A 15652-nucleotide genomic window follows, 5' to 3' on the forward strand; every position below is an offset into this window, starting at 1 on the left:
AGAAGGTTTATCTCCACCAAATATTTCAAACCACTCAAAAATCTAAAAACTTGGACCCAAATATGTGGACCTTTCCCATAGTAAAATCATCAACCCGTGACTGTACAACTAGATTTACCAAAAACACTTAGAAGAATTCACCCGTTTTCCATGTGAGCTTACTGAAACCAGAACACACGTCACTTTCCGTGAACCATACACCTCCTATACCAATTCTCATAGAAGAACAACATTTTGAAATAAAAGAAATTTTAGATTCAAGAAAACATAGAAATAAAATTCAATATTTTTGAAACACTTCCCTTTATCCCAAGCTGAATGAAACAAGAAGATGTTCTGCAGAAAGATAGCACAATTCTATAAAAATATCCTGACAAACCCTAACTTTTCTTTTCTAGGACTAACGCCCTTGTTGCAGGAGGGGAATGTCAGCCTCCACTCCAATCTCATATTTTTGAAATTTATATTCAGTAGTTAGAATGTAATGTTCTTTCTGTAAAAAATGTTAAGGATGAGATATCATGATCAGGGTAAGGAAAGGCCTTTTAAGAGTGTCGTCATGACATGAAGGAGGTGATTAACTTGAATGTTAGAGCGGCTTTTCAACAGAGACTGCATTCCAGGATGATTGACAGCCAGAGACCTGGAAGAAGATTACCACGGGGCCGAGAAGGAGCTGGCATTGGACCAGACCAGCCTGACCTCCTGAGGAGAGGAGGGACAAATGGGGATATGAATGTTAGCCATATTTTGTCTCAGATCCAACTTTATACTGCTGCTATCAAGACTGTATTTAGTAAAAGTACTTTCTTTTATTCAAATGAAGTCAAGGTGATTCTTTCCTAAATATACCAGAGGTAGCCTGACATCCAGTTTCTCTGAATAGATTCATTTTTAGACATTGTTTTAAAATATTAAAGACAAAATTTATTGTATAATAAAAGTGGTATCAAATTTTTTGAAGAGCAGAAGAGGAAATGAAATGGTAAAGGATGCAATTCAAATATTAAGCTCTTGTATTCAGATGGAAGATAATCTTGAAGAAATAATAAAGTTAATGAGTTGCAAAGAAAATAGAGAAATTCAAAAGAATCAAAACAACTGGAATTTAGATAATAAGATGGAAGATATAGGCAAAGGTAGATAGGCAGATGAAGAAAGACTAATATTACAATATAGATTGATGGAATATGCTAAGGGTGATTGAAGCAAAGTAGGAAGGAAAATTTAAAAGAGATTTTACGCATTTTGCTCAGATAAAGGGTGGAGCCAGAAGACTTTGAGACATTGAAAGAATTTATCGTTAATTTTGGTCAAGACAAAATAGAGTACTGAGGATGTTATTTATTTTACAACTAAAAGATTGGTATGAAATTTTGCAAGCCTATAATAAATTTCAAATATTGGGACAAGATATGATGAAGGAAAATTTGAAATGTTAAGAAAGTTTTTTAGTGGATGAGTTTGAAACATCAGATATATTTTAGATAAGTTCCAATGGGTTTAAAGAATGATAGAAAGAAGTTTACATTTATATTCCTGTGAGCTTACAGTGTATAAAATACATTCTATTTTGATAACAAAGTCAACTTCAACAATCTGGGTCCTCATTTTATACCTTATAAAGATGGAAGGCTGAGTCAACCTTATATGCAGAATTGTAGGCTCTGTGAATAAAGGCACAGAGCTATTTTTCTTAGTGTAGTTAAGGAAAGCAAGACATTTCTATATTAATGTTTTAAAGATGGGAATCTTTGTTGTTTGATGCTAAGTTAACTGGTTTGAGATGATGGAAAATAGAATAGGAGAGGAGGAATGTTTAAGATGTGAGTATGATGATTACAGTTAATTTCTAAAATTGATTTGTTTAGGATATAAATTATAGGATTTTGTTATTTGTTATTTGTTATAAACCTATGGGATGATACTATTTAATTGTGAAGGATGGAAAGTAAATTTATGAATTTAGATAATTTTGTGGATGTAGTGATGTTAATTGTTTACTGTTATATTGATGTAATTAAATGATTATTCATTTTAATTGATATTATAGACAGTAAAAGTTATGAAGTTAAGCTGGAAATATTGTATCTGAGAGACTCGTAATGATATTTGACTGATGGAGTAATATTGGAAGATTGGACATTAAATGTTATGACAATTGAAGAAATGTATAAGTGATGAAAATTTGAGCTTGAGAAGATGGACTGTAATTTAAGAAATGGACTTATGAAATTTGAAAATATACAAGTGGAGAAAATTTGAATTTGAGAAGATGGACTAATTTTGTATTGGTATTGTCTTTTTCTTTTATTATTCTTTCATCTCTTTATTTTTATTGTGAGATTTAAAGTTTTAGAATGAGTTTATGTTATTTTGTATATTTTAGCTTGTGATTGTGGTCATAATACTATTTGCTCTGGGAAGTCAGGAAAGGGGAAATGATATATGGATTGTTAAATGTACAGTAATGATTGAAGATATGAAATTAAAATTTGAAATAATATTGAACTCACTGCCATTTCAGAAAGAAAGGGAGAGAGGAGTAGAAGGAGGAAGAAAATAGGTAGGAAAGATTTGAGAAGGAGGAGAATAAGAAGGTTAGAAATGGAAGAAGGGAGGAAGAAGGAGGAGAAAGTAGTAAAGTGAAGGAGATGAAGGAAAAAGTAGTACAGGGTAGAGGGAGGTGAAGAAATATCCAGGCCAAATCAGCAATAAATAAAAATTGATGATTAATGATGGATAATAGATTGTACATAAATATGATCTTGGAAAATGGAAATTTTTTATAAAAAATTAGAAAGAAAATAATGGGATACCAAACTACAATTTCAAAAATCCAACTGATCTTATGACAATCTCATCTCTTGACTGGAATTCTATCTCTAACTGTATCACTGCTGAAGACCACTATAGTGTTTCCTACTTGAATCTATAGAGTCATTAAATGTACATACCACAAACCACCACCAAAATCAGGAAAACAAATTACCCATATCAATGAAAGCTCCAATAAAAAAAAAATCCTCTGGCAAAAGAAAACTGTAAGTCAACTTAAAAAGTAAAAAGACTTTTTGGCTTTACAGAAAGCAGCTATGATTTAGCTTTGACTCTCTGTAAAAGCTGTTAGGACATGTAAATCTTAGTCAACATTATCTTTCCTCAAAAAGCTGAGCAATTTTGATTTGAGTTGAGCCCTTCTGAAGTTCTCCTCTATAATCTGATAAGCTCTGGAGAAACTTGCCTTCATGGCAAACAAAGAAGCTCCAAAGTGAATTGATTTAATGATGATTTAAACGTACAAAACTGGAGTTCTAACATCTGTTTGTAAGAAGATTGTAAACCCTGAGGATTTATTGCTGATTAGAGAAGAAAGCAAATGGTTTTGTGAATGTGTGCTCTGAAAACGAAAGTAGAAATGCTTACTAACAGCTAGTGTTGAATGAAGAGATTAGAAACATACTTTAAACGGAAGATATGAGAATTTTATGATTTATAGGGCTTGATTTGATATATATATTTTAAATATTTTAAGCAAACCAAAAGTGTGTTGAAAAGAAGATGAAGATACTGACTATAAGAAATGAGAATCTATGATTTATATTTTTCATCTTCCTGGGATTATAGATTAAAAGATAGTTTTGAATTTTCTTTAAATTTTTCTTTCTTTCTTTTTGGTTTATTATTAAGCTATCCTTTTTTTTAAAATGGCTTTTAAGCAAATAGTGCCAAAAGTTATTAAAACTTTGAAATCAGCTGAAATTTCTTCAGCTCAGATTCAAAAATTAAAAGAAGAAATCAAAAGGAATAAGAAATTTTACAGGAGTTTTGGAGATTTTAGAAATAGATCAAAATTTGATGAAATAGAGAAAGAGATGTTGGATTTTAAGGAAATGGTGGAAGAGCAGAAGAGGAAATGAAAATGGTAAAGGATGCAATTGCAAATATTAAGTTCTTGTATTCAGATGCAGGAGATCTTGCAGAATTAATAAAACTAATTTAGAGTTGCAAAGGAAAATAGAAGATATTCAAAAAAATCAAAACAATTGGAATTTAGATAATAAGATGGAAGATATAAAGGCAAAGGTAGATAGGGCAGATGAAGAAAGAGTAATATTACAATATAGATTAATGGAATATGCTATAAGGGTGAGGTTGAAACAAAATAGGAAGGAAAATTTAAAGGAGATTTTACGCTTTGCTCAGATAAAGGGTGTGAGCCAGAAGATTTTGAGATTAATATTGAAAGAATTTATCGTGTTAATTCTTGGTGGCAAGACAAAATAGAGTACCTAGGGATGTGGTTTATTTTACAACTAAAAGATTAGGTATGAAATTTTGCAAGCCTTTTATAAAAATAAATTTCAAATATTGGGACAAGATATAAAATGATGAAGGAAATTCCTCCTAAAATGTTAAGAAAGAGAAGAGAATTTGCTTTTTGGTGGATGAGAAAACATCAGATATATTTTAGATGGGAAGTCCCAATGGGTTTGTCGAATTTTAGAGGTAGAAAGTATTTTCTTAATTCAGTTATGAAAGCGAGACATTTTATATTAATGTTTTAAAGAGTGGAATCCTTTGTTGTTAGATGCTAAGTTAACTGGTTTGGAAATGATGGAAAATAGAATGGGAGAGGGAGGAATGTTTAAGATGTGAATATGATGATTATGGTTAATTTTGAATTGATTTGTTTATTCAATTGTGAAGGATGGAAAGTGAAATTTATGAATTTTAGATAATGGGATGTAATGATTTTAACTGCTTACTGTTATATTGTGGATGTAGTTCCGTTGAGGACTACACGTTGAGTGCGGTTGGTCAGCCAGTTACGAATCCATCTGGTGGTGGTGCTGTCTAACCCACATTTTTCTACTTTATCTAGTAGTAGGTTATGGTCTACTTTATCAAATGCTTTACTGAAGTCCAAGTAAATTATATCGACAGCATTCCTCTGGTCTACTAATTTTGTCATTTTGTCAAAGAATGCAATAAGATTAGTCTGGCATGATCATTTTTTGACAAACCCATGTTGGCTTTTGGTTATTACTTTGTTTGTTCTAGGTGTTCGGTGATTCGTTGCTTGATTATCTTTTCCAGAATCTTCCCCGGTATTGAGGTCAGGCTGATAGGTCTGTAGTTTCCTGGATCTGATTTTTTTCCTTTTTTGAAGATGGGAACTACATCAGCTCTTTTCCAGTCCTCTGGCAGCTCCCCTGTGCTCCAGGATCTTTGAAAGATATAGTTCAGTGGTTCTGAGATCACGTCTGCCAGTTCCTTCAGAACCTTGGGGTGTAATCCATCCGGTCCTGGTGATTTGAACTCGTCTAGGGTAGACAGGTGTTCACTTACCATTTTCTTCCCTATTTTAACTTGTGTTTCTAATCTGTTTTTTGTAGTGCTGTTTTTGATAGGTTGGATTGTTTTTTCCTTTTGTGTAAAGACAGATGCAAAAAATGAGTTAAGTAGATCTGCTTTCTCCCTGTTGCTTGTCATCTTCTTGCCACTTTCTCCCAGCAATGGGCCAATTGTTTCCTTGACTTTTTTCTTGTTTTTAACATGTTGGAAGAAGCTTTTTTTGTTATTTTTTACTTTTGTCGCTAGTCTTTGTTCATTGTGAGCCTTAGCTTTCCTCACTTCATCTTTACAGGCTGGGGCTATTTGCTGATATTCTGCCTTAGTTATTTGCCCCTCTTTCCACTTTTTATATTTGTCCTTTTTGTCTTTCAATTTGTCAGATAGTTCTTTATGCATCCATGCTGGTTTCTTTTGAGTTCTATTATTTTTCTTCTTCATTGGTATTGTGCTAGACTGCGCTTTTATAATCTCACTTTTCAAAATTTCCCAAGCTTCTTGAGTTGTTTTCCCACTGAGGATTCTCATCCATTGAATCCTTCTCAAGCTCTCTCTAAGTTTATTGAAATTAGCTCTCTTAAAGTCCAAGACTCTAGTTTGACTTTGTTCTACTACTTGTATTTGCTTTTCCAATCCTTTTCCAACAGTGACCACAGCATGATTGACTTTTGTCTCAGTAGAAGCCCTTACAAAAAATCACCATAATAATGGGATACCCAACTACAACTTCAAAAAAGCCAACTATGATCTCATAGACCCCGACCTCTCATCTCTTGATTGGCAATTTCTATTCTCCCACTGTAACACTGCCAAAGACCATTATAACATTTTCTTGCTCAAAGTCAATAAAGTTATTAAACTGTATGTACCACTAACTACCACCAAAAACAAATTACCTATATCAATAAGAAAGCTCCAATCCAAAAAAAAAATCCCTCTGGCGAAAAAACAAACTGTCTATGTTGCTAACTTTAAAAGCCGCTACAAAAATATATGCCACCCAATAAAGACTGAATGCACCAACTACTGCATCAAACAAGAAGAAAACCTTCTGCACACAAAATCCAATCGTGCCTTCTATAATTTTGTAAACAACAGTTAAAGACTGAGATCCATCCCATCCCTAAAAGGACCTAATGATAACGAATGCAATGATGAAACAGTTAAAGCAAACCTCTTTAACACATTCTTCGGCTCAGTCTTTGTAAACAGCAATGGCTCATGCCCAACATTCCCTAGTCGTACCTCTAATAACTACAATGATCTAACAAAAATAGATTTCCCAGAAGATAATGTTGAAAAGGCACTACACAATCTAAAACCATCTCTATCTATCTGATGGACTATGTGCATAATTCTTAAAAAAGCTTTCCACTGCTATAGCAGAACCCCTAAGCATAATCTTTGAAAAATCCTTCAGGACCAGCTTCTTACCCAAACTATGGTCACTAGCCATGGCATCCCTATCTTCAAAAAGGAAGACCACAGCCTAGTCAAAAATTACAGACCAATCTCTTTATGCTGTGTCACTTGCAAAGTCATGGAATCAATCATCAACCAACCCATTACCCTCCTCCTAGAAACAAACAACCTACTCTCTAATATACAATTTGGTTTCAGAAAAAATCATCCCATAATCTACAACTTCTACTCTGCAAAAAACATGGACTACAAATCTTGATCAGGGCAAAGCAATAGATGCAATTTACATAGACTTCTGTAAAGCCTTTGGTTCAGTGGTACATGATAAACTACTTCTAAAACTAAAATCCTATGGCATCTCTGGACCCCTCCATAATTGGATAACCGTCTTCCTGTCAAACAGACAACAAGTGATCAAAATAGGGAGTTCCCTATCAAATCCTGCACCTGTTAATAGCAGTGTCCCCCAAGGCAGCGTTCTAGTACCAACACTCTTCATACTATATATAAATGACCTTTGTGATCATAGTATAAGTAACTGTGTTCTCTTTGCTGATGATGTAAAACTATTAACACCACCAACAATGCTGCTACCCTTCAAAAAGACCTTGACTTTGTGTCAAACAAAAAATTGGCAACTCAATTAACAAATGCTCTGTCTTGCACATTGGCAAAAGGAATCAGAACACAAAATACAAGCTGAGTGGACACGACCTTGTAGATGACCCTCACTCTGTCAAGGACCTTGGAGTACTCATATCAAATAATCTAAGTGCCAAAGCCCACTGTAACAATATAGCTAAAAGACATTAAGGTTAAAACCTAATCTTACGAGCTTCTTCTCCAATAATAATTATCTTCCAGGTTTCTTTTGAGTTCTATTATTTTTCTTCTTCATTGGTATTGTGCTAGACTGCGCTTTTATAATCTCACTTTTCAAAATTTCCCAAGCTTCTTGAGTTGTTTTCCCACTGAGGATTCTCATCCATTGAATCCTTCTCAAGCTCTCTCTAAGTTTATTGAAATTAGCTCTCTTAAAGTCCAAGACTCTAGTTTGACTTTGTTCTACTACTTGTATTTGCTTTTCCAATCCTTTTCCAACAGTGACCACAGCATGATTGACTTTTGTCTCAGTAGAAGCCCTTACAAAAAATCACCATAATAATGGGATACCCAACTACAACTTCAAAAAAGCCAACTATGATCTCATAGACCCCGACCTCTCATCTCTTGATTGGCAATTTCTATTCTCCCACTGTAACACTGCCAAAGACCATTATAACATTTTCTTGCTCAAAGTCAATAAAGTTATTAAACTGTATGTACCACTAACTACCACCAAAAACAAATTACCTATATCAATAAGAAAGCTCCAATCCAAAAAAAAAATCCCTCTGGCGAAAAAACAAACTGTCTATGTTGCTAACTTTAAAAGCCGCTACAAAAATATATGCCACCCAATAAAGACTGAATGCACCAACTACTGCATCAAACAAGAAGAAAATCTTCTGCACACAAAATCCAATCGTGCCTTCTATAATTTTGTAAACAACAAACTTAAAGACTCGAGATCCATCCCATCCCTAAAAGGGCCTAATGGTAACGAATGCAATGATGAAGCAGTTAAAGCAAACTTCTTTAACACATTCTTCGGCTCAGTCTTTGTAAACAGCAATGGCTCATGCCCAACATTCCCTAGTCATACCTCTAATAACTACAACAATCTAACAAAAATAGATTTCCCAGAAGATAATGTTGAAAAGGCACTACATAGACTATGTTTGTGCACCATAAAGAATTTGTGCCCATTTTTTGGCCTCAAAAAGTTTTAAGGCGGCAAATAATAATTGACCTCTGCCTGTGTAAAAGGAATGTTTAATTGCATTTGAGGACCTATTGGCTGCTTGCAATGTCTGCTCCAGGTGTGCCTTCCAAGTCCCTTGCGAGTGGAAAACCACCCCAAGGCATCTAAATGTCTTAACCTGTTCCAATCTATGTCCTTCAATTTTCCAGGAGTATTGGCTGGGTCTTTTAGCACACTAAAATTGTTGATTTATCAAAGTTAAGGACCAACTTGTTCTATCTACAAAATGTTGCCCTAATTGTTCTCTTTAGTCCTATGGGAGTTTGTGAAATAATAGCAGCATCGTCGGCATATAGGAGAATCGGGATTTTGTGTTGTGCTAGGTTAAGAGGATATAGATCAGGGTTCTGTAAGAGATCGATCAGGGGATTAATATAAAAGTTTAAAAGGGAGGGGGGCAGAATACAACCCTGCCGTACCCCTCTTTGTACCTTTACTGGGCCGGTTAAAGTCCCTTGAGGATTACACCTCCCTTTCAAGGTGGAATTAGCATACAATATTTGTATGAGGAAAAGGAGGCTTTTATCGATAGTAGTGCGTTTTAATTTCTCCCAGAGGGTTTTCCTGAATATTGAGGCGAAGGCCTGCTTAACATCAAGGAAGGCCATGAAAAGAGAGGATTTTTTTTAGTACGTTTATTTTTGAACCAGATGGTGGAGTACTAAGATATGATCCACTGTTGATCTTCCTTCTCTAAATCCAGCTTGTTTATCTTTGATTATCCCATCCGAAATGAGCCAGTCCTGAAGTTTATAGTTTAGGTGGTTGGTGTACAATTTACTAACACCACTCAGGAGACTAATGGGTCCATAATTGTCTGCGTACTTTCTATTATCCTTTTTGTAAATTGGTATAATAATTGCGAATCCCCAATCTCTTGGCATAAGGCCCGTTTTATCTCTAAATGTAAACAAAGATGCTAAAAGTGGAGCCCACCAACTGGCGTTATTTTGATTATTTCTGGCAGAACATTATCAGCACCTGCTGCCTTATTAGTCTTGAGGGCTCCGATCAGCTGGGAATGGCTCTTCTGGTGTAACAGGGGGTCAGGAAGGGGTTTGGTCCAAACTAATTTCGTTCTCTTTAGTCACATAGTCGGGGTCTGTATAAAGCTCTCTAAAATATTCTTCCCAGGCATGAATCAGTACCTGATTTGTTGGTGGAGTGGGGATTTCCCCAATCCTCTGGTCATGTACCAAAAAAGAGATGTAGCGTATTTTTTGTCTTGACTGATGCAATCAATCTATGCCAAGACTCCTTCAGCCGCACTTTTCTTTTCTTTTAAAAGGGTCTTATATTGTGCCTTCAACTCAGTGGTGGGATTCAGCCAGTTTGCACCACTTCGGGAGAACCGGTTGTTAACTTTCTGAGAAGTTTGGCGAACTGGTTGTTGGAAGAAATCATTAGGGCAGAGAACCAGTTGTTAAATTACTTGAATCCCACCACTGCTTCAACTGCTTTAAGTAGGGAGTAGGATCCTCAGAAAGGACGTTTTTACTTTTTCTGTACTCCTTGTTAAATACCCTTCCATACTTCCACCTCTCACAATACTTGACAACACAGTATCAACAATAGAAACCTGTAAATTTCTAGGTTCTATCATATCGCAAGATCTCAAATGGACAGCTAACATCAAAAACATCATTAAAAAAGGAGAACAAAGAATGTTCTTTCTGCGCCAACTCAGAAAGCTCAAACTGCCCAAGGAGCTGCTGATCCAATTCTACAGAGGAATTATTGAGTCTGTCATTTGCACCTCTAGAACTGTCTGGTTCGGTTCTGCAACCCAACAAGAAAAACACAGACTTCAGAGGATCATTAGAACTGCAGAAAAACAATGGCTACCAACCTGCCTATCCTGGACATAAACTGTTTCAACTCCTACCCTTAAAACGACGCTATAGAGCACTGCACACCAGAACAACTAGACACAAGAACAGTTTTTTCCCGAAGGCCATCACTCTGCTAAACAAATAATTCCCTCAACACTGTCAGACTATTTACTGAATCTGCACTACTATTAATCGTCTCATAGTTCCCCATCACCCATCTCTTTCCACTTATGACTATATGACTATAACTTGTTGCTGGCAATCCTTATGATTTATATTGATATATTGACCATCAATTGTGTTGTAAATGTTGTACCTTGATGAAGGTATCTTTTCTTTTAAAAGGGTCTTATATTGTGCCTTCAACTCAGTGGTGGGATTCAGCCAGTTTGCACCACTTCGGGAGAACCGGTTGTTAACTTTCTGAGAAGTTTGGCGAACTGGTTGTTGGAAGAAATCATTAGGGCAGAGAACCAGTTGTTAAATTACTTGAATCCCACCACTGCTTCAACTGCTTTAAGTAGGGAGTAGGATCCTCAGAAAGGACGTTTTTACTTTTTCTGTACTCCTTGTTAAATATCCTTTTCAGTTGCAGGCAATCTCTATCAAACCATTTTTTATTCTTTAAAGCCAGCTTTTGAGAGTGAGCTAGTATTCTGTTAGTAAGAACTGATTTCAAATTTATAATTAAGGTTTCAAACCCTTCTAAGTATGATCCTTCAAACTTACTTCTTAAGAGAAATATACGTAGTTCTAGAGTTTCTGGAACTAACATCCATTTAGTAACTTTCTTTGCATTTTTCTAGGTCCATTTAATTTTTACCTGGGTATTTTGGCTCTCTAACCTGGGTAAGTAGATCGAGCCAGCCCTTAAAAATTTCTGGTGTAATGTAAGAGTAAGGAATACTGGATCGTGATCACTTTCCAATCTCGAGTCTACCTCCATCTTCTGTAAGAACTTCAGGAGGTTGCATGATATTATCCAGTAATCAACTGTGGATTTCTTCCTGCTTCCCTGTAAATATATTCTGCTGGGTAGTTGTCCCATGTGGAACCATTAAGGATACAAGGGTCCAAATCAAACGTACAATCATCTGTCTTGCACACAAACCTACCCGATTTGCTTTAGGGTCTTTAAATTGTCTGGAATGCAGGGGTTCTCCTGGTGCATTCTCAACCCTCACCCCTCAAATATTGATAACCTGCTATGATGTCACCGCTAGTTCTTTTCACTAGACTAGACCTATTGAATTCCTGCAACTATTCCTCATAGGTTTTAGTCTCCAGGCCCTTAAGCATCTTAGTTCCTCTTTTCTGTACTCCTTGTTAAATATCCTTTTCAGTTGCAGGCAATCTCTATCAAACCATTTTTTATTCTTTAAAGCCAGCTTTTGAGAGTGAGCTAGTATTCTGTTAGTAAGAACTGATTTCAAATTTATAATTAAGGTTTCAAACCCTTCTAAGTATGATCCTTCAAACTTACTTCTTAAGAGAAATATACGTAGTTCTAGAGTTTCTGGAACTAATATCCATTTAGTAACTTTCTTTGCATTTTTCTAGGTCCATTTAATTTTGTATCTCTAACCTGGGTAGGTAGATCGAGCCAGCCCTTAAAAATTTCTGGTGTAATGTAAGAGTAAGGAATACTGGATCGTGATCGCTTTCCAATCTCGAGTCTACCTCCATCTTCTGTAAGAACTTCAGGAGGTTGCATGATATTATCCAGTAATCAACTGTGGATTTTCTTCTGGCTTCCTGGTAAATATATTCTGCTGGGTAGTTGTCCCATGTGGAGCCATTAAGGATACAAGGGTCCAAAGCAAACGTACAATCATCGGTCTTGCACACAAACCTGCCCAATTTGCTTTAGGGTCTTTAAATTGTCTGGAATGCAGGGGTTCTCCTGGTGCATTCTCAACCCTAACCCCATAAATATTGGTACCCTGCTATGATGTCACCGCTAGTTCTTTTCACTAGACTAGACCTATTGAATTCCTGCAACTGTTCCTCATAGGTTTTAGTCTCCAAGCCCTTAAGCATCTTAGTTCCTCTTTTCTGTACTCTTTCCAGAGTCTCTACATCTTTTTTTATAATACAGTGAGCAAAATTGGATGCAGTATTTCAAGTGTGGTCTTCCCAAGGCATCATAAAGTGGTACCAATACTTCATATGATCTTGATTTTATTCCTCTGTTAACGCAACCTAGGACTGAATTGGTTTTTTTGGCTGCTGCCACACACTGCTGGCTCGTATTTAAGTGATTGTCCACTCGGACTCTCAGAGTTATCGGTCCCTCTCACAGTAACTGCTATTGAGCCAGGTTTCACCTAAACTGTAAGTGTATATTTGGTTTTTCTAGCCTAAGTGTAAAACCTTACATTTCTCTACGTTAAATTACATTTTGTTAGATAGGCCCAGGGTTCAAGTCTACCTAGATCCATCTGGATCTTGAGCCGATCTTTTGGGGTGTTGGCTATTCCTGCCACTTTAGTGTCATCTGCAAATTTCTCCCCTCATCCAACTCATTCATGAAGATGTTGAAGAGCACTGGGCCTAAAATGGAACCTTGGGGTCCCCCACTGCTTCTTTCCCTCTATGCAGACATCATTCCATTGAGGCCCACAGGCTGAGTCCATCTGGGGGTGATGCTGTCTATCACACATATTTTTAGATTATCGAGAAATAGGTTGTGGTCAAAGCCTTTCTGAAATCCAAGTACTGTATACTGTATGCACTGCATTTCATTGGTCCACTAATTTAGTAATTTTTGTTAAAAAATGAAATAACATTTATTTATGATCTGTTTTTTGATCCTGCATTAGTCCTAGTAAGTCATTCATATCTACACTGAATAACAAGGGTTTTTTGTTTTTGTTTTTTTTGCATTTATACCCTGCCCTAATCCGAAGACTCAGGGCGGCTTACACTATGTTAAGCAATAGTCTTCATCCATTTTGTATATTATATACAAAGTCAACTTATTGCCCCCAACAATCTGGGTCCTCATTTTACCTACCTTATAAAGGATGGAAGGCTGAGTCAACCTTGGGCCTGGTGGGACTTGAACCTGCAGTAATTGCAGGCAGCTGTGTTAATAACAGACTGTCTTAACAGTCTGAGCCACCAGAGGCCTTTATGCACCTTTCCCTTCCTCCTTGGTAAGCATAGATCCTTCTTCTCATGGCTCCATTGACCCCAAAAATGAACATGCCAATAGAGGCTTCAACAATCAGGGATATTTTTTGATCAGTTAAATAGCTGAATAGTCTTCTCCAGGGAATGTATTGCTTGCATTTCAGGCCTTTTATGATTAATCTCAACATGAGCATAATGGGGTAAAATATTGACGTTTTTGCTAATATGGAGAAAAGCAGCTCTTGAAAGCCATAGAGAAGACATGATTGCATCTATTGCTCACCCACCACCACCCACCCCTCACTTTACCAGATGGAGAAAAACACACACAAACCTGTGGGACTTTGTAGGTGCCTCCTAATGTTGACATCTGGATGGAGATGTCCCTGTCGGCTGCATCAAGAAGAGCCAGAAGGTTCTCCTTCCTTCCACAGCCGTAGTTGGGGACATTGGCTTCTCCAGTGGAGAGAATGTCCAGCAAGGCATCTGAAGTGCGGAAAGTGCTAAAATGATTGTGATGGAGGTTGTAGCCCAGTGTGAGATTGTGCAGGAGCTGGGAATTCTTGTTGATCACTTGAATGTTGAAAATGAATCGTAAGCCATATGAAAAACCATAAAGATTCCTATTGTAGAAAAGGTGCTATTATAATCAACAGCAAAAACAAATATTGTTTTAAATATATAATCCCCCAGAAGCCTACTGAGCCTTAAGCCAATATTGATCCAAACTTACACAAATATGGAAAGTGGCTGAGGTACAGCAACTACAACTGATTCTATCACTACTTTAAATAAAATTCATTATTCAGGGAGAAATTAAGGATTGAACTGAGAGAGGAAAATAATCTAGAGTCCTTTCAGCTTTTTTTCAGACCCATTTTTTGATTTGAGTCTCTTTTACAAAATCAGACAAAGGAGAGAAGCCATGGAAATCAAAATCATTCAGGAAATCAGACATATCCCCCAATATAGAAATAAATGAAAAATAAAAAACAGAAAAGAAGGAGACTGTTAGAATGGAGGGAGTGCAACTCCATCACCCTGAATGACTTACAAATCAGGGAAAACAAACTGAACAGAAGGAGCCACATTGAAAAGCAACTTTGTATGCCATATTTCATTTCCAGTGAGGACTATAGCAATGAGATGGTCTCCTGGGCTGTAATAGCTCTGTGGTTGTTTTCCATCCTGGTGCTCCGAACTCAGCGGGCATTTCATTCTCAGCTTCCCAGAGACTGGATGGGACAACAGCAGCAGCAGAAACAGAAGCAGGAGGTCCATCATTCATGGGGTGAATCAATGAATCCCTTTCCTGTTTCTAAAGAAGAATTAGAAGAATTCAAAGGACTCTCAGAAGGTAGAATCTGCAGCGTCTTTCCTGATTGAAACACAGAGAAACTCTCAGCTTCACCTGGAAAGGAGAAAAACGTACATTCAAGAGCACAGACTCTGCCTGTCCCCAAACTCCCTATTTCTCTGCCCAAAGTCTCCCCTGGAGGATTCGGCCAAAGAGCAGAGCTGAAACTTTTATCATAATTCTCCCTCTCAGGAGGGATCCCTGGATAATTCAACTAGTTCTTGGACTCAAAGGTTGTTGGGCAAATGAAAGGGAAATAATCCCCATATAATTCACAATAGCAGAGGCAGAGTTCGAATTAAATCCATCATCTAGAATTGAGAGATTTGGGGGCTCCATGCTTGAAACTGGGCCCAGAGGGAATACACAGCACCTGCGGCTGAAGAAACAAATAAATCTGATATTTGTTTGCATAAATGTCACAGATCTGAAATAGCTGCCTGCTGAATTGGAAATAAAATTTACTTGATTTTGAAAGTTAATGCTCAAAGGTATCACACAAAAGGGCTGATGCAATAGTGTGGCCAGACTCCAAGAACAAAAACAACTTTAATGAAAAACTAGTTTTTCGAACTTTGCAGAATTAAAAAAAAGCCCACACAGAGAGAAACACCATTAGAAAGAAACCGAGTGAAAAGAGGTGGAGAAATGAAGGCTGCCTCTCAGCCCCTGTGGGGAGGAAGGAGG

At 36.7% G+C, this 15652-nt stretch overlaps 1 protein-coding gene across 1 annotated transcript in view; it reads right to left on the reverse strand.

Moving 5' to 3' along the window:
• Positions 1 to 15400, reverse strand: part of LOC131204983 (uncharacterized) — a 51432-nt gene extending 36032 nt beyond the window's left edge. The window contains exons 1-2 of the mRNA XM_058196725.1: positions 14663 to 15400; positions 13943 to 14231 (exon numbers count right to left, since the gene is read on the reverse strand). Coding sequence (XP_058052708.1) covers positions 13943 to 14231; positions 14663 to 14892 — 519 coding nt within the window. The 5' untranslated portion in view covers positions 14893 to 15400. The remainder of the gene's footprint in view (positions 1 to 13942; positions 14232 to 14662) is intronic.
• Between the last annotated feature and the right edge of the window lie 252 nt (positions 15401 to 15652).

Source organism: Ahaetulla prasina, chromosome 11, assembly GCF_028640845.1.
Source record: "Ahaetulla prasina isolate Xishuangbanna chromosome 11, ASM2864084v1, whole genome shotgun sequence".
Lineage (NCBI taxonomy): Eukaryota > Metazoa > Chordata > Lepidosauria > Squamata > Colubridae > Ahaetulla > Ahaetulla prasina.